At 42.3% G+C, this 20,183-nt stretch overlaps 1 protein-coding gene across 1 annotated transcript in view; it reads right to left on the bottom strand.

Annotated features, from left to right (window-relative positions):
• szt2 (SZT2 subunit of KICSTOR complex) overlaps nt 1-20,183 on the bottom strand; it is a 181,862-nt gene that overhangs the window by 82,661 nt on the left and 79,018 nt on the right. Inside the window, 13 exon segments of the mRNA XM_080734234.1 lie at nt 481-599; nt 1,465-1,552; nt 2,036-2,150; nt 3,701-3,803; nt 4,494-4,646; nt 6,288-6,408; nt 8,200-8,341; nt 13,109-13,253; nt 13,886-13,960; nt 14,673-14,904; nt 16,459-16,707; nt 17,965-18,150; nt 18,707-18,776. Coding sequence (XP_080590360.1) covers nt 481-599; nt 1,465-1,552; nt 2,036-2,150; nt 3,701-3,803; nt 4,494-4,646; nt 6,288-6,408; nt 8,200-8,341; nt 13,109-13,253; nt 13,886-13,960; nt 14,673-14,904; nt 16,459-16,707; nt 17,965-18,150; nt 18,707-18,776 — 1,798 coding nt within the window.

The raw sequence follows: 20,183 nt of genomic DNA, 5'->3' as shown, positions 1-20,183 counted from the left end.
CGATGTTGTTCACCAAAGTCGAAAATTCGCTTATTTTTTTATGTTTTTATTGTTTTCTCTTTAAAAAAATAAATATAATATAAAGCTTGGCTAGATAGGAAGTCATATAGAATGAGTTGTCAATGCCCCTGGTGGATGAATCTGTTAATGCTCTATACCAGGGGTTCTCAAACCTTTTTAGGCGTGACCCCCAAAATAAACACATTTGAACTGAGGACCCCCACCCTGACAAGCACTTGGAATTGTAGGTATTACATTTAATTTAATACCTATGAGATAAATATTGTGATAAATAGCAGATCTACATGCTCACAACGCCTCGCGCATGTAGATCTGCTATTGTTCGCCTCTTGCTTGCTTAATATTTGACAGTTTGGCCAGTCCTGTCGAATATTCGACTATTGGAATACTTTGAGGTTGAATAATTCGAATACTAAAAATCACTATTGGTGATGCCCTAGTGGCGGTCAGCGGTGTTACCTCCACGTCGGCGGGGGTCAGCTTGCAGTTCCTGACCAGCATGACGGTGATGATGTCCAGGGTGGTCTCGTCCAGACGCTTGCGCAACACCTTGACCAGCTCATCTGTGATCTCTGGACCTGCACATTCACACGCACATGCGCATGTGCGCGCGCGCGCACACACACACGGATCCATTACTGTGGATTTTGTGCAAAGCGGACAGAGCTTGTAGATCGGCTAGTTTCACTACTTCTCAAACGTTTCTAAATGATGCCATTTCTATGTATTAAAGAAATACAGTACTATGCCCATCACTTTTTAACGCACAGCGTTAGTAAACACGCACACAGTCAATCATTTAACACACAGTCAATCATTTAACAGAGTTAAATGAGACAGCTGAACATGCACATTAAAGGAGTAGTTCACCCCCAAAATGACTTTTTTTCTATTGATTACTCCTGCCATGGAGACTTGAGTTCAATCATATTTTTTATTTTTTTTCGTTGCATCCCTAAGACAATAATTTGATTACAATAAATGTGCCCACATTGATTCTGGATGGGGACCCAAATGGATTCGGGTCCCCAATCAATGGGGGTAAATTCACTATAATCATTTGTTTGTCTAAGGAATGCGACAAATACGAAAAAAATATTAATTAACTCAAGTCTCCATGGCGTGAGTAATCAATAGAAAAAAGAAATATTATTATTATTTTTTTTAAGATTTGTTTTTGGGCTTTTTGCCTTTATTGGATAGGACAGTAGACTGACAGGAAACGGGGGAGAGACAGGGAGTGACACGCGGCAAAGGTCGCCCGGATCGGGAATCGAACCGGCGACGCCGACAGGCATTGATGCCGAAATGGCAATGCCTATATGGTATGCGCCTGGTCCACTAGGCAACCAGGCGCCCGAGAAAAAAAAATTTGGGGGGTCAACTACTCCTTTAACACACAGCGTTAATAGAGCAGCTGTCGTAGTACAGTAGTGATCTTACCAGCATTTCCGACTCCGTGCACCAGCAGTAGGATGTGTTTGTCCACCTGTCCTACAGGCCTGGAGCCTTCCAGAGAGGACCTGGAGCCCTGAGCACACACAACCACAACCACCATTAACATGTAGGCCTAGAATTATTGAATGCTTTAACCAGTGAAAAATGGCAGATATACAAGCTCACAGCGCGGCACCGAGTGCCGCGCTGCGAGCTTGTAGATCTGCTATTTTTGAAAAAAAGTTGTGAAAATGTGTGCAAATCTTTGAATATATGTATTTTCAAAGCAAACGTAACTCAAATTTTGCTTATGGGGGGCCCCTGGAACTAAATATGTTGAATGGGGGTCCGTGGTCAAATACATATCATTTTGGGGACGTCCTTCACATGAAAAGGTTTGAGAACCACTGACATAGTAGTCTGCTATTTTTCACAGGTTAAAGCATTCAATACTTCTAGGCCTAAATGGGTTTTAAGCCATTAAAACCGGGAAAGTATCTGTGTCATTTTAGATTTTAACCACTTTAACCATGATTTTATACTTTGGCTATTCAAAAAAGTCGTCGTCTTTCCGTACCGTGAGGTCCTCTGAAAAGAAGGGCTCCTGACTCCTGGCGAGTCCCACAGAGTGGGAGGTGTGCAGGTTTCCCTCCGCCTCCGAGGACTTCCCGCTCTGGGACGTTTCACAAAGCCTGGAGGAGATGACAAGAGCGCTTTTTTAACCCTTTAAGACTTAACACTGTTAGTGCCTATCCCAAAGATCATCGGCGGATTATAGAAAGGTGGTAGAGTGCTTATCCCGAATATCATCGGTGAATATTCAGCATAACATGTTATATTATTAGTCGATAGTGTACTGTCTGGGGTCTCTGTGTGTGACGCATCGCTTACCATTGGGCGAAGACGTGCACGCAAAGCTAAAACAAAACTCCATAGAGACTCATTGATCTTGCAACAAAGAAGCAGCTTTATCTCCAATAAAGACATTTTGATCCCAAACCCATTTTTTTGGTATGGCAAAATAGCACCACAATGATGGATTTCTGTTGGCAATCGTTGCTACTGTGTCTTACATAACAACATCCGGGATAGAGTTGGAAAAAAAGGTCAATGTTGCATGTTAGACTTGAACAACTTTAACCATTATGTTATGCTTCAACTATAAAAATAGCAGATCTACAAGCTCACAGTGCGGCACAGAGTGCCGCGCTGCAAGCTTGTAGATTGCCATGTTTGAATAATCGAGGCAATTTGTGCAAGTCTTTGAATATGTTGACCCGATTCAATAAATGTCTTCTAAACCCTTCTTCTAAATCAGTGGTAAATATTTGAGTTACAAATGTTCACTTTAAAAAATACGTATATTCAAAGATTTGCACACATTTTCATGACTTTTCCAAAAATAGAAGACTCAGGAGAATCTTTGAGTATCCTAACGGTTTTCAGATTATTGGCGTAGGAATGGTAGGAAAAATAAATAAATAATGAAAAATAATTCAAGGCTTCATGGGGTGTATAATTGATAGAAAAATAAGGCAATTTTGGGGGGTGAACTACACCTTTAGATTCCTACAACCTTAACGTGGGGAAAGCTTGTCAGTTTGTCATTTAATTTTATTTTTAATATGATTATTTGGGGGGTCCTCAGTTCAAATGTGATTATTTTGGGGGGTCCTCAGATGAAATGTAATTATAACTGCCCACCACTGCTTTAGTGTGACTAATAGGGCATTCACCAAATATTTGAATATTCGAATATTCAAATGTCAAAGTCACTATTCAACGTTGTTCACCGAAGTCGAATATTCGCTTATTTTTTTTATTTTTTTTTTGTTTTCTCTTTAAAAAATACATAGTTTATAAAGCTTGGCTAGATAGGAAGTCATAAAAAATGAGTTGTCAATGCCCCTGGTGGATGAATTTGTAAATGCTCTATACCAGGGCTTCTTATACCTTTTTAGGCCGTGACCCCCCAAAATAAACATATTTACCCTGACAAGCACTTGGAATTGTAGGAATTACATTTAATGTGACTCGGGTCCGCAGATAAATATTGTGAAAATAGCAGATCTACATGCTCACAACGCGCATGTAGATCGGCTATTTTCACAATGTTCGCCTCTTGCTTACTTAATATTTGACAGTTTGGCCAGTCCTGTCGAATATTCAACTATTCGAATACTTTGAGGTTGAATAATTCGAATACTAAAAATCACCATTCGTGAATGCCCTAGTGACTAACCTGAGGTAGAAGACTGACTTGGTGGTTCGCTCCTGGTACACAAACATGTTCTTCCTGTTGACCACACAGAAGGAGTTGAGCACGGAGCGCAGGGCCTGGATGGCTGGAGGAGAGACAACACTTTAGTCACAGTCTTTGTGATAACATTTCATTTAGTTTCAGTGTCCAGCCAGCCCCAGCTCACCCGGTAGAGCTCTCGCCTATGGAACACAAGGTCATGGGTTCGATCCCGGGCAGGGGCCCTGGGTACAGTGATTCACTGTGGGCCCCCCATGAATGTTCTTCATAGGGGTTCTTCAGTGGGACTGAGTTACCAGGGCCCAAGGTGGAGGGGCCTGAGATTATTTTATACTTTAGCTATTGGAAAAAGTGCCGCACTGCGTGAGCTTGTATATCTGATATTTTTTGGAAAAGTCGTGAGAATTTGTGCAAATCTTTGAATATTATGTATTTTTTAAGCGGACATTTGTAACAAAAATGTTGCTTCTGGGGGCCGTGGCCAAATGCATATCATTGTGGGGGTTCTTCACATGAAAATGTTTGAGCACCACTGACATAGAAACATAGGGTTTCAAAACAATTATAATAAAAAAAGATATATATATATATATATATATATATATATATATATATATATATAAAAACAATCAAGATAAAAATAGCAGATCTACAAGCTTGCAGTGTGGCACTCAGTGCCGCGCTGTGAGCTTGCATATCTGCTATTTTTCAATAGCTAAAGCATAACATAACGCTACGCACCAACGCGTGCCCGTTCTGAATAGGTTAGTCTCACCTCGGGAGACGCCCATGTTGGGTCCCATCTTAAGGCGTGGGTGGATGTGGATGATGGTGCTCCACACCACCTCACAGGCAAAGTGCCCTGGGATGAACTGCATGGTGGCTGCCAGGTAGTCCCTGGGCTGGTAGCTCTCCTCCGTTCCATAGTCTGTTGGACACAATGACACAGTCTGTGAACATACTCTAGAACAGGGGTTTTCAAAGTGGGTGAAAGGGCACCCTGGGGTGCCGTGACAGCAGTCCAGGGGTGCCAAAAGATAACTTGATAATTATTTGGAAATTATTTGGACACTTAAAAAATATTTAGTATCATTTTAACTCTTTCTGTGCGAAAACCGAATAATCTCGGTTCTTTTTTCCATTCCAATACTAATTTTTTAATCTATTTCGCTTACCCTGAGCTGCTAGTAGCGACGTGGGTGGTCCTGGCTCCTCCACCGCTTCCCAATGAGCCATTCTACTTGTCCCGATGATTTATTCCATTGAAAATGGTTTAGAAAAAAGTTTAGAGCCCCCCCAAAAAAACGCTGTTTCAGCAAGACGTATTAAGGATTACAAGAACCGAAATTATTCGGTTCCTTTAGTAAAATGAATTAAATAATCGGAGGCATCAACAAAGCCCCGGTCTAATTTAGCATCCTAGCACAAGGCCGCGATTCTGTTTACACGGCACGTAATGGGAAGAAAAGGCTGCAGCACGCCGCCCACTCCAATAGAAAAACACATCTTTACAGCGAATTTTCTCCGGATTGTGTTCCGAGGCCAGCAGACAAGTTATTTTGGCGGCTGAATAACTTTAGATCGCTCTTCTAAAAAATGATATAGTCGATTGCTAACTGATAGCTAACTTCCTCCGGCTCGCTAGCATAGCACTCATTCGAGTGAAAAGCCAAACCAGTTCAGGCTGGCGACCCGGATGTGATAGTGAATGCCTACGGGAGAATGGCTGGCACTCTAGCGGCACCTAGAGGCGCCCGGCAGCTATTGAGTTAAACTTGAAGTACAAAGTTATTTTCAGTCAGTTCTAACCAAAATGGCTATTATCTCAACATAATCACTAAAATATCGTCACTGTCTTATGCCCTGCTTCATCATACTAGACTGTCGCACAAAACTAGTGAAAACAGCCGATCTACAAGCACACAACGCCTTGCGATGCGAGGCGTTGTACATTTTATAGATGATAAATACAAAACGAACGGTTTTGGACATACAAGGTTTCCACCCGACAACGACGATATGCTATAAATGTAAGGTGCTGGGAGTGAAAATTATAATGTAGGGGTGCCTCGGATTAAAAAGATATTTATGGGGTGCCCTGAGACAAAAAAAGTTTGGGAACCCCTGCTCTAGAAAAGACAGTCTGTGGAGATACACTGGTAAACAACTATACCAGGGGTCTTCAACGTTCTCAGGCAACGGACCCCTTAGTTGAGAGAGAGATGAAGCAGGGACTCCACAACCTGTTCGGGTAGTTTCATTGTTTGACGGCACAATCATCAGTGTATTTTGGATTCATGTCAATTTGTGTTTTCAGATATTTAACCACTTGAGCTGTCAATACTTACCTTTCACGCTGTACTTAGTCTGCTCTTTTTTCCCCCTTTTTAGCCGAAAATAGCCAATCTACAAGTAGATTGATCTGCTATTTTTGGCTATTTTTGGCTAAAGTTCTCAGAATATGGACACTAGAGTTCAAGTGGTTAATATAAAAAAAGGGAAAAAAATAAAAACTTTCTATCACTAAACTTGGTGTGAAAAGCCTGTCTGCCTGGCAGGGTAAACTGACCGTCTGCAGTGGCCAGCCTCTGCCTGTAGAGGGACTCGTTCTTCCAGATGTCCTCCTCACTCTCTGCCACTAGCAGACTGTTACACTGATGGCTGTCATGAAGGTCCTGGAGTAACAAACACTGCACAACACCAACACAACACAACACACTGTCAGACACACTGTACGACACACTGTAAGAAAGAAAATCGTTTTTTTTTTGCCACTCGGTCAGTAGGCGTTCCTGCATAGCTTCTGGGTATGATGATGATGATGTCACATGCATAGGCTACCCTCTGTAGAAGCAAAAGTATAAACAATCAGTAAGACTCCCTAATTGGGAGATAAGCGACTGTCACGTTGCATACACACACTTTAGAAGGCAGTCATAGCCAATCAGGAGGGAGTATGGGAAATGGGACAGATCCATGTTGATGACATGACTTTAGAGATACTATGTACCGCTTTGCTAGCCTGACACTCAGCCTGAATTGACATTTTGTTTCACTCCATTATTGGTGGCACTAGAAGAAGGGCATGTGAGAAATGAGTAGGGATGCGGTATCGGTACTCGCAGTATCGGTACTCGCCCCGATACCAGCCTATTTTGCTGTACTCGTACTTGTCCGATATTGCTCACCGCAGTGCCAGATACCATTTTGTTTCAAATATGTGTTGGTAACAACATATCAAAAGTCCTAAGACGAGGTTTTGTGTGTGTTAGTTCAACTAATGAACAGTATTTTCACCTTCTCTCACTCTAGGCATGACAGCATAAGTATTTAAAGTGTTTTATTTTGGAGCGCCACACATTATTTAAGCACTTGTACAGAAACTTAACTTACAGTATCGGTAAGTACTCAAATTAATTACTTGTACTTGTACTTGGTCAGCAAAAACATGGTCTCTGGACATCCCTAGAAATGAGGGGTGGAGGTTGTGGTTTGGCAGCCAAGGAGTGTGTGTGCAAAGTTTGGCATGGATAGGGCCAACGGTGGCAGAGATAAGAGTAATAATAATAATAATAATAAAACTTTATTTGTATAGCACCTTTCATGACATGAAATGCAGCTCAAAGCGCTTTACAGAGCAGAAAATTAAGCACAAGTGCTTAACAGAGAAACAGTAAAATAAAATAAAAAATACAGAATAAAAAGAAATAATTAAAATTATTACAATTAAGCAGAGAAATAACAATTTCAGAACAGTGCGGACATCAATTAGCAGCACAGGGATTTAAAAATTTAGCTAAAAGCAAGAGTAAAGAAATAGGTCTTGAGCTGTGCTTTAAAGCTATCCACAGAGGCTGCCTGTCTTAGGTGTAGTGGGAGTTTATTCCAAGCTGTCGGTCCGTAGAAGCAGAAAGCTGCTTCACCATATTTTTTTATATTTCATTGTTGGCGCCTCAAGTAGGTCTGCACTAGAGGACCTGAGTGGGCGGGTTGGAACATATCTATGCAGGCAGTCATAGAGGTACGAAGGTGCCAGACCATTTAGAGCTTTATAAACAAGTAAAAGTATTTTAAAATCAATCCTAAAAACAACCGGGAGCCAGTGTAGCGACGCTAAGACTGGAGTAATATGTTCTCTTATCTTAGTTTTAGTTAAAACTCTGGCTGCCGCATTTTGAACAAGTTGTAGTCTGTCAGTTGTTTTCTTTGGCAGACCAGAGAGAAGTGCATTGCAGTAATCCAGCCGAGAGAAAACGAAAGCGTGGATCAGCGTTTTTGCATCGTTCAGCGACAGATAAGCTCTAATTCGTGCAATATTTCTAAGGTGAAAGAAGGCAATCTTTGTGACATGATTAATGTGTGTATTAAAATGTAATTCAAAAACTCATAGCCGACTCCACCTCTACCCGAAGGTCGATTTTTAATTGTGGCAGTAAATGAGTCACTGCCCCTCTACCACTGTGACATGCATGTAGTTGTACCTGGTTCACTAGTCGACAGATTTCTCCAATCTTCTGCACCACAGTGCGATGCAGTGTGAGACATTCGTCCAACTCCTCTGTCTCCGTCTCTGCCTTCTTCTCAAACTCCTCTGCAATCTCTTCTTTTCCCTCCGTCAAATTCCTGCAGAACGGACAAAAACAACTATCCATGTAAACAATTGTACAGCAATTGGAAAACGTTGTACTTTCAAATATTGTTCCTTTTCTGGAAATGGAGACAAAAAGAAAGAACTTGTGCTCCAATGGGTCCAATGTAGTTATTAGTCTCTTGATAATACTTTTCATTAATGTAGAACTTTTATTCCAATATGATTATTTAAAAACTATTTTTTTTATACAAAACATGCATTAAGCACTTCATCCATATTTAAACTATTTGAAAATAGCAGACTTAAAGTTATACCATGTAACTTTTTTTATAAAACAAATCTTAAAATTGTCCTAACTGTTAAAACACCTTCCAAGCCCCGGCAGAACCCCCTGAACCCCGGTACTGCCGTGCAATCAGCGTTTTATTTACAAACATGTTTTAAAAAAGCAAAGCACGAAATCATAACAACACAATCGGATCGCTCCGTGCAAGCCAGCAAACGGAGTTTTTTTTGTTGGCCAACCTTTTTTTGATGGTCTAGAAGGCAGATCTCCTCCGGTCATTAACATGGAGCGATACGGGGAAAACAGCGATAATAAACAGCACCCAAAAATACAATCCGTCTTCTGTGCACGCACATCGATCTAATCCAATGCAATCCATTCATTCCGAAGGCTTGATTTCGTCTGTCGTCTGATGGAAAAAGACGAGAGGGTGCGCTAGCCAGCCTGCTCCATACAGATAACAAGGGGCCGTAATGGCCGCTCATGGACCCAGTGGCAGAGCCAGCCGATGACGTCATCACGTTTCTGACGTGATCCCATTGCACAACATCTCTTAAAGAGACAGAGCACGACCTGCGACTGTATTTTTCAAAAAATTATGATTAATATCATAAATTACGGGAAAGTCCGGGAAAAGACGCGCGGCTGATTGGACCAAGTAGGAAGTCCGAGCGAGTACGGCCCGGCTTAGAAGGTGTTAAATCGCTAAAGTTTTAGAACACCCACTCCGTTATTTTCAGCTTCTAAAGCCTTCTCTTTATATGTTTTCTATGATCCTGACCGGGCCCCGGTTTTCGCGGAAAAATTACGTTGTCACACTACCGGCCAATCACAGCGAGGGTTATACACTGCTGGCCAATCACAGCGCATCTTGAAGTGGGGTCGCTATGGCGGCCATATTTGTAGTCGCCCGTGTGTCTCTATACTCAAAAGGTAATCTCGCCTACCAGGCAGGGTGAAGTAGTCCGTTTCTCCGGAATGCCTGAACGCACAGGAACCAGGGACCCCTCTAAAGATAGATCTCGGCATGGTGGAGGCAGACGCGGGGGTGTGAAGGTACGAAAAACGGCCGAAAGACGCGGACGCGACCGTGGTTTGCTATAGGGCTACTGACCACTAGTTGAGCATCTTACACAGTATAGCTGTGTAGTGTTGCATTGCAGTGCGATGTGAGCTTGTAGATCCCCTTGCAAATCTATTTGTTTCACATGCAACAACCCCCTTTTGTGTAGTATAAAGGTTTAATATTGTCTATCTCGGACACAAACATTAAAATAAAAATCAACTCAATAACTCAAATTCACATGGATCGATCATTGATAGATAGATCGATAGATAGATCGATAGATCGATAGATAGATAGATAGATAGATAGCAGTCAATGCTCACAAGTGCCACATCACAACACAAATAGCAATACTTGAAGCACAACTAATCAATTCAGTGCCAAAAAAAAGTGTGACAAAAGTGCATTTGTGTGACGCTGTAGTTAGTGTAGTATGATCAAGTAGGGCGTTAACACTTATGTTGCAATGATTTTTTCCGGCCAATGTCCCGCGTTGCCATGGTTACCATAGACTTCCATGTAATTGTGCAATTGTGTAAAAAGTGCACGCCCATGCAGGCTGTTCACAGCTTTCAAACAAAAAAATCCGCTTGGAAATCCGTTCAGGCATTCATGATTTATAAGCCATTATGTTTTCTTCAGATGTTAACAAACATGGCTGCCATGTTTGAAAGAATGGGTTGGTATGGGGGTTAAACATGCAATTTCGCGATCATGCCTAACACATTTCTGGAGGTCCAAATTTTTTTTTTGAAAAAAATAAAAATTGAAAAAACGTTTTTTTTTTTTTTTTTTTTTTCAAAAACGGCCCAAACTCGGGAAACTCGGGGTTGGCACAGCACTAGTACCAATACAAACTCGGGAAACTCGGGGTTGGCACCAGATGTGTTAACTGCCCCCCAAAAAACACAAAAAGTTAAAGCAAAGAGATAAGAGGTAACGCTATATAACAGGGGTCTTCAATGTTTTCAGGCCAAGGACCCCTTAGTTTTTGGATTTGGATTCATGTCAATTTGTGTTTTCAGATATTTAACCGCTTGAACCGTCAACCCTTAAAACACTTGACCTTTCACTCTGTACTTAGTCTGCTCTTTTTCCCCTCTACACCTAAACATTTTGCAGAAAATAGCCGATCTACAAGCTCACAAGAGCTTGTAGATCTGCTATGTCTGGCTAAAGTTCTCCCAAAATGGACACTAGGGTTCAAGTGGTTAATATAAAAAAGGAGGAATCAAAAAGTTTCTATCACACAAAGATTTTGGAGGACCCCCTGTAGAAACTCTAAGAACCCCATAGGGGTCCCGGACCTTCTGTTGAAGACCCCTGCTATATAACACAGTAGGGCATTCACGAATAGTGATTTTTAGTATTCAAATTATTCTACCTCAAAGTATTCAAATAGTCGAATATTCAACAGAACTGGCCAAACTGTCAAATATTAAGTAAGCAAGAGGCGAACATTGTGAAAATAGTTGATCTACATGCGTTGCGAGGCGTTGTGAGCATATAGATCTGCAATTTTCACAATATTTATCTGTGGAACCGAGTCACATTAAATACGTGTAATACCTACAATTCCAAGAGCTTGTCAGGGTGGGGGTCCCCAGTTCAAATATGATCATTGTGGGGGTCACAGCCTAAAAAGGTTTGAGAAGCCCTGGTATAGAGCATTAACAAATTCATCCACCAGGGGCATTGACAACTCATTCTTATGACTTCCTTTCTAGCCAAGCTTTATAAACTACATATGTTTTAAAGAGAAAACAATTAAAACAATTATAATAAGCAATGTTCCCTCTAATTTTTTTTCGGTCTGAGCAAACACTCCAACCTTCTGAGCACAACTTGAGCACTGATGAGCAACATATGTCGAGTGCACGATACATAGTAGGTATAGCCTACTACGTCAAGTCATGTCAAGTTATGTCAAGTTATAGCTTATTCAAATTTAATTACAGAATAAGTAATAGCGGTTCGACTACTGTTAAGAAACTGTAGGCTACTATATGACTGTTACATTTAAAAAGACGGGGGGAAAAGGGTTTTATATCCATTATTATTCATTAAGCCTACAGACTGATTTTCCCCCTTGGGATAATAAAGGTATCTATCTATCTTATATAGTATACACATGTTGACAACATGTTGTGTAAATACAATACAAACAATGGGCCTAAATATGAGTCTACAAAATAACAATACATTGACATATTGACATTGACACGTCTAAAGAAGGTTAGCCATCGCTAAGAAGTGTCATTATTATGAATAAAATACAGTCCAAAGCATTATAGCATTATAGCAAAAGCTATCCCAGGGACCCCCATAAGATAATATTTGTATGGCTTTAGCAGTGATTCCCTTTTTAATGATAAAGACCCCCTATTTCACATGCATTAGGCTATGGACCTCCATTTAATGGCATTTCTATCACTGAGACCCCAATTTATATTTGTTATAAAATCAAGTTAATTTAACTCTGAGTGTGTGGTTCCATGTGTACACTCTGAGTTACATAAGGGTCCATTTGGTTCCTAACTTTTGCTGGGGACCCCTGGAACTACCTCAAGATCCCTGGGGGTCCCCGGACCCATTTTGAGACCAATGCATTACAGGACTGGAGTTATTTTTGTTAACTGGTCGTGAAGGAGAGACGCCAAGCTCATCAGCTCCAGAGAAACATTGCAGTTTATATAGTTCATACCTGGAAGCTGGATGGAGGAGTAGTGTGTAGCCTACTGTAGGTCTAATCTCCGCTGTGCACAGGCGGGGGACGTCTTTATGAAACTGCACATTAGCAACCATGGTCCTTTGAGCTTCTGACTGATACGCAATGCAAAGCACATGCATTTGTTTTGTTTTGGTAGCCTGCCCTACAGCCACGCTGTTGCTAACGTTAATGCACACATAGAAGATGTGAGAAAGTTTTATGACGGCAATAAAACAATAAAAGTAGTCCGAAGAAGTCTCTGTTTACCACACGTGCTTGCGTGCGTGTGTGTGTGAGAGAGATAGAGAGAGAGAGAGGGGGGGCGGAGGAGGCGAGCGAGAATCGAGTCGAGACGAGAGACGCGGAGACGGCGAGAGCGAGAGGAGGGGGGAGGCACAGAGAGAGAGAGAGAGAGAGAGAGAGAGAGAGAGAGAGAGAGAGAGAGAGAGAGAGAGAGAGAGAGAGAGAGAGAGACCTAGCGCTGTCTATGTTAAGCATATGCAGGCAGACAGAGACTGAGTACCACAAAATAATCAACTACGTTTCACAAATCTATCAGCGTTAAATCTGCCATGCGCTACAAAGATTTGTCGTGCGCGACAGCGTCCTGAGTAGTGCGCGGGCGCGCATGCGCGCAGCTTAGAGGGAACATTGGCGAATATTCGACTTCGGTGAACAACATCGAATAGTGACTTTGAATATTTGGTGAATGCACTATAACACAGTCAGTGTGTCACCTAGAGTGGGAGTAGACCTCCACTCGGTCCTGGTGGATCTTGACGATGAGCCAGAAGTCGGGCATCAGACGGGCCTGTCCTTCCTGGTCATCCACCATGGTGGAGGAGACCTCACACTCTGAGTCACTGCTGCCACCGTCATAACCTACACGCACACACACACACACACACACACACACACACACACACACACACACACACACACACACACACACACACACACACACACACACACACACACACACACACACACACACACACACACACACACACACACACACACACACACACACACACTAGGGCATTAACGACTTGTGATTTTTGCAAGTCGACTCGACTCGGTAAAAAGTTTAGTTGAAGTCGACTTTATCGTTTGGGGGACTGCCCCATAGGTCGAACTCCCATTGGGCCGAACAGCGTCGGCAGGTTAGATAACCACCCGCGTCACGGTTACTGAGGTTAGGTTTAGAGTCAGGCATAGTTTTACTGAGGTTAGGATTAGGGTTTGGGTTAGAGTTTGGTGGTCAATCCAAAGGGTGTTCGACCTAATGACTTGTTAACTATCGTTTGATGTCATCACATCACACACGACCCCCCAATTATTTTGGGGGGTCCCCAGATGATTAACTTAAGGTGCAACATTGTTTTCTCACTCAACAGTAGACAAACCAACATAAAGTTTAAGTGTATAGAGGGTATCTGCACGTTTCTAAAGTGACAATTTAAGGACGTTTTAATACCTCTACAGAGGTATGTGTGTGTGTGAGTACGTCTCACCCAGCATGTCAGAGTCCAGGCTGCCTTGGCTGGAAACCACACTCTGCACCCGACTGGGACGCAGCTTCCCACTACCTGAGAACACACACACACGCACGCACACGGTTGTCAGGTTAGAACAGTGGTTGTCCAAAATAGCAGATCTACAAGCTCGCAGCGTGCCACTTTGTGCCGCGCTGCGAGGTTGTCCATCTGCAATTTGTTGGAATATTTCTGAAAAGTATTTGAAGCTCCCAATGGGTTAAAATCGATTACTTTTCATTTTGTTTGATGTCTGTAATAGAGTGGAGGGGGGAATGTGTTTGTATACACACAGACTCGTCTGATTGGCTGAAAGGTTCTGAACCAGGCCACCACCCACCACGTGCCCCACAACCCTATCTTATTTTATTGTTGTTTGGGACATGATCAACACAATCCTGAGTTATTTTTTATGTTCAGTCTGTGTTTTTAGATATTTTAGTATTTCAGCATGACTAGTGATGCATTTTGCACATGCTGAAATACTAAAATATCTCCAAAAACAGATTGGAACACAAAAAATAACTTGTGATGATCGTGTCCCAAACAACAATAAAATAAGATCGGGTTGTCCCAGAGGTGAACTGGCCCTTTAAGTGTTACCGGATATGCAGCTCGGCAAATAAAAGGTGAATTGATCCCAGAGCATGACAAAGGACGATATCACAATACATTAAATGTCCACACTACGATTACCGTGAGTGTTTTTCATCACGATAAACGATAATATCGTGTATCGTCCCATTCCTACGCGAGACCGACTCACTCTGCGTGGCGGACTGCACAGACTCGGCCAGGCTGAGGGCCGAGGGGGTCTTGGGAGGCGAGGAGGGGTTTTCACAGCCGTGCTGGGGGGCCGCGGCGTCCACCGCCACTATGGCGACCGGGGGGTCTTCTGCCTCGCGCTTGACGTCCGCGTCCGTCTCCGTGGATTGGGGGGCTGCTGCTGGCTCACTGCCAGGGCCCACGCACACGTCCACACTGCTCTTCTCTTCACCCTGCAGTTACACGGAGACAAGGGGTCATCAATGTGTCGGTAGTTGGGACAAAATGTGCCTTAGGTTTTCATGTAGGTCTGACCGATTTTGAGATCGCACAGTGCAATAACTCTCCCTGTGAAGGTCTCAGTAAATTCCCCTTCCATGACTTTTCCGAAATACTCAAGATATATGTTCTCGTTTTTTTCCCCTTCTGAAACGTTTCCTAAGTATGAAACAATATACCATTATCCCACTCTGACTGTTATTTATCGGTCATAAAGACAGGTCTCACCCATTCCTCCCCCTCCCAGAAGCAAGGAGAGAATTTCACACCTTTTGCACTCCCCATTTGAGAGGTCAATTGAAATTCAAATTCACATTTGGAAGACAATAGAACCCCCGCTGGCAGCAGGGGAGGAGGTGTTGCTCTCCTGGGCCAAAAGGGAGATAATTTACCTGTCAATTTGACTGGTAAATGCAGTCAGAGTGGTAGTGATTATTTTCAGTCACCCGAGTGTTAACCCATTATTATTATTTTATGCTTTAACTATTGAAAAATAGCAGATATACAAACTCACAGCGCAGCACCGAGTGCCACGCTGCAAACTTGTAGATCTGCTATTTTTAAAAATCGTGAACATTTGAATTTTGACCCGGTGTCTTTTGAATCCTTTTAAGGGTTTTTTGAAGAAAAAAAAAATGTTTCTATGTCAGCAATCTGGCCAGCCATCGTCAACGAAAAGGTCCTTTTCACTTAACTGGAGCTCAGTCAATCTGTTCTTGAGAGACTACTATGTCATTGGTTCTCAAACTTTTCGGTGCCGCGCTGTGAGCTTGTATATCTGCTATTTTTTCAATAGCTAAAGCATTCAATAATTCTAGGCCTAAATGGGTTTTAACACACCATTATAATGTTCTCATTTTGAACGTAATTACTGAACTCCCAGTTTTCTTCCGAATATGTATGATTTACTATGACACTGAAGGCCTGTACGCACCACAACATGTTAAGCCCGATTGTACATGTTGATCTGCTCTTTTCAGGGTGCGGAAAAACGACCGCGGTTCTGGGAACGCTGGGTAGTATGGGTGGCGCGAGACCCCTCACTGGATCCGGGAAAATATGTATTGCGACGAATATAGCGCAATCCCCGATTACACTATATTCTCGCAAACGCGTGCAGTCAGTCTCCCGAAACGGCAAGGATTTTTTTTCTAAAACAATCGTGTAGTCCGACATGGTAAGTCGAGAACGATAATAAAAAATGATATGAACAGTGTTGATTTTGTCGACTAAACAGTAAAAATATTACAAAAAACGATTGTCGACTGTGTTTTTTTCACTGACGAAAACGAAATAAAAACAAAAAACAAAAACTAAGCTGTGATGACTAAAACTAAGACTAAATATATTGACAATTTCGTCAACAAAATAAAAACTAGACTAAAACATTTTATTCAAAAGACTATGACTAAAACTAAATCAAAGTGTGCTGTCAAAAACAACACTGGACATGAAGATAGGTTGAAAATCGGTCGTCCTTAATTAAGTACAAAATAACGAATGAGTACTTCTTCCACCACTGGCTCCATGTCAGCACGCGGCACGTCCGCGTCCACGTCGGTGTCCAGGACGACCGTGTCCTCGGTGTGTGCGTGTCCTCCTCCGCTGGGGCCGGTGGGACTGCTGCTGGCCGCGGGCTGGCACAGCGTCCTGGCCGCCTGCATGCGCTGCGGGTGCGTGCGGCTCTGGGACATGTAGTGGAAGTTGTCCTGCTCGCCGTTCAGCACGTAGCCCGCGAACGACACCCTGCGGAACTCCTGCAGAGAGAAAGAGAGTGCAGTGTTTTAGTCCAGTGGTCCTCATCCTTTTCAGGCCGCGACCCTCAAAATAATCATGTTTTAACTGGACCCCCCCATCCTGAAGAGTTGAAGCATTACATTTTGTATAACACGGTTCTATTGTGAAAATAGCAGATCTACACGCTCACAACGCCTCGCGTTGCGAGGCGTTGGGAGCATGTAGACCGGCTATTTTCACAATTTCTGCCTCTATATATTTGACAATTTTGCCAATGTTTAATTTGTCATTTTAGAAGTATCAAAAAGTCCTTAAATTGCACAAATTAAAGCACAATTACATTGTTAATCGCAATTATTTGCGTGGCAATTAATCGTCATGTAAAATGACATAATTGTGACAGTAGCATCTAGGGATGGGGAGAAAAGTGATATTATCGTTTATTGTGATAAAGAACTCTCACGATAATCGTATTGTTGATATTGAATTTATCGTGATATCGTCCTCCGTCATGCACTGGGATTAATTTTCAGATTCAGATTCAGATTACTTTATTAACCATCGTGTAATACACATAGGAATTTGCTTTGGCATACTAAATTTTTGCATTCTAATGACTAAAACTAAAACTAAGACTAAATATATTGACAATTTCGTCAACAAAATAAAAACTAGACTAAAACATTAGGGAGGGACTAGTGGAGAAGGTTGCTCTCAGGTGTTGCGTGCTGAAAATAGCCGATCTACAAGCTCACAATGCGTCGTGCGCGTTGTGAGCTTGTAGATCGGCTAATTTCAACACGCAACCAAGTGTAAAATCAGTCATTACGATGCCATCAAGGCCTGCCAAAATACATTTTAGTTGACAAAATGAACAGTAGATTTAGTCAACTAAAATCTTATGCTATTTAGTTGACTAAAATTAGACTAAAGCTAAAACTGTTCAGGTGATTAAATTATGAATAAAACGAAATGACATTTTATTCAAAAGACATAGGGCTCTATTATGATCCAGGTCTTATGCCTTATGCCTTAACTTCTTTGCCTTTTCTTTACTATTTTGAAAAACATTTTTAAATACTTCAAATGCTGATCTACATCTGCACGTTGTGAGCTTGCAGATCAGCTATTTGAAATATAAAAAAATATATGTATATATAGTAAAAAAAAGGCAAAGAAGTTCAAGGCATAAGGCATAAGATCTGGATCATAATAGAGCCCTATGACTAAAACTAAATCTAAATTTGCTGTCAAAAACAACACTGATGAGGCGTCACCTCTTTGAACCTCTCCAGGGACTGCTCGGGCCCGAAGACGAACTGCAGCGGGACCACCTCGCAGTGGCAGCGCGGCCGCCCGGCCGACTGCAGCACGTGCTCCGCCACCTTGCGCAGCGTGGGCGCCGTGATGGAGCGGGAGTGGCGCAGCGCCGACACCATCTCATCCTCCAGCAGCCAGCGGATCTGACACGCAACACACCAACATGCACACACACACACACACACACACACACACACACACACACAAAATCTATAGCAGCGTACTACCAGTAAGACAGGAGATAAGCGACCGTCAGGTCACATGTCGCTAAATGGGACAGATCCATGTCGATGACATGACTCTAGACCAGGGGTTTTCAAAGTCTCAGGGTGCCACGACGGCAGTCCAGGGGTGCCGCGAGATCATTTGTTAATATTTGGAATTTATTTGGACACTTGAACAAATATTTAGTATCATTTTAAACTTGAAGTACAAAGTTATTATCAGTCAGTTTCAAACCAAAATGGCTGTTATCTCAACGTTTTCCTCGCAACATAATCACTAAAATATATCGTCACTGTCGGACAGAAACCTTGTATCTCCAAGTTTCGTCTTTTACGTCTTTTGGTAAAGCAAAGCCCTGCTTCATACAAGACTGTTGCACAAAACTAGTGAAAACAGCCGATCTACAAGCACACAGAGTCATGTCAACGCCTCGCATGTGTCACTCTGGGAGTTAAAGGAGATCTTCAAACTCACCTCGTCCATTGTAGCCAGCATGGCTAACTTGTGGGGCGCTGGGAGTTTGGACAGGGGGTCCCCAGATATCCTGGACATAGAAAGGACACGGTCAAGAACACAACATGTGATAAAAGGCCCAACGTAGCTTTTTGGCAATTAGTTTTCCTGTTCTTTTTTCATCTAAACATCACCATTGGATCCTATTGTTTAGTATTGCAATGCCATTGGCCACGATATTTGCATATAAATACCCCCCACAGAGACTGACATTCACAACTCCCACCGAGGCTGACATTCCAGAGTCTGGACGAACAACATCTCACTTTTTCACTGAAGCTATTCCTCACAAAAACATGCTTGTAATACTTTTTTTGGTGATCTTTAGAATGTCTAGAACATGTACGTTATTATTGTGAAAATTCATGGCTATAAAACGTTTTATTTATTTATGTTATTTTTTTTTTTAAATAAACTACCATCTCATTTATTTATTTTTTAATTGGCAAGTAGAAATTAATTCGGGTCTTGCAGCGTTAACTCACTTAGCGCCGAGCGAGCCAGATTTCAATATGAATCTGCGCTTATAACGCCAGGAAATAGCTATATTGAATCCCCAAAATCACATTACATAACAGATGCACGTTACATGCAGATACCACAAGATGACCACTAGAGTGAGCCATAGCCCATAGACTTTGTATGGTCCCATGTTAAGTCAGAATAAAAAACAAGGTTCATGACATAACAGGATGGTACAATGACATGCTCTCCATTGACATTCAATGGACAGGCCGCGGGCCGCCATTTGAGCTCAATACTGCTCAATTCGTGCTTGATCGTCTCAAACCACCATTGGTATGGGCATCGGAACGTATATAGATGCCACACAGAAAGTTTCCGAATCAAAATCCGACCTAGTGAAGCTACGTGAGGGTCGGATGGTTTGCATTGAGCCTAGCGGCTAACAGAGGCCTACGTAAACAGGAAGCTATGGCTTAAAGGTGACGTCATAATCGTATCCTTTTTTTTCACGGTTTTCATCTGTATGCTAGTCGAAGGTAAGCTAACCGTTCCGCTCCGTCTATCAACCCAAATTAAAAGCTTAAACAATGCTTTTATATAAAAGTCGCTCCGAGTCGCTCGGCACTAAACGCCATCATTAGTTAGTCGCCCCGAAAGTCGCTCGGCGCTAAGTGAGTTAATGTGTTTGTTAATTTTAAAAGGTCCTTAAATTGTCACTTTAGAAATGTGCAGATACCCTACACTTAAACTTTATGTTGGCTTTATGTTGGTTTGGGGACCCCCCTGGGGGTCCCGACCCACATGTTGAGAACCACTGGATTAGATTAGTACGTGCAAAATACGTGCAACAGAGAAAAGACCATTGCATGGTAAAAAAAACCCTCATGATGTGACAGTCATTAGGGTTGGGTACCGAAATCGATACTTTTAATGGTATCGAACGCATGACGTCTATACGATCGAGTATTGGTTC

Source organism: Nannobrachium achirus, assembly GCF_963921795.1.
Source record: "Nannobrachium achirus genome assembly, chromosome: 1".
Taxonomy (NCBI): domain Eukaryota; kingdom Metazoa; phylum Chordata; class Actinopteri; order Myctophiformes; family Myctophidae; genus Nannobrachium; species Nannobrachium achirus.
The sequence above is the reverse complement of the archived record's forward strand: the minus strand, read 5'-3'. Positions and strand labels throughout refer to the sequence as shown.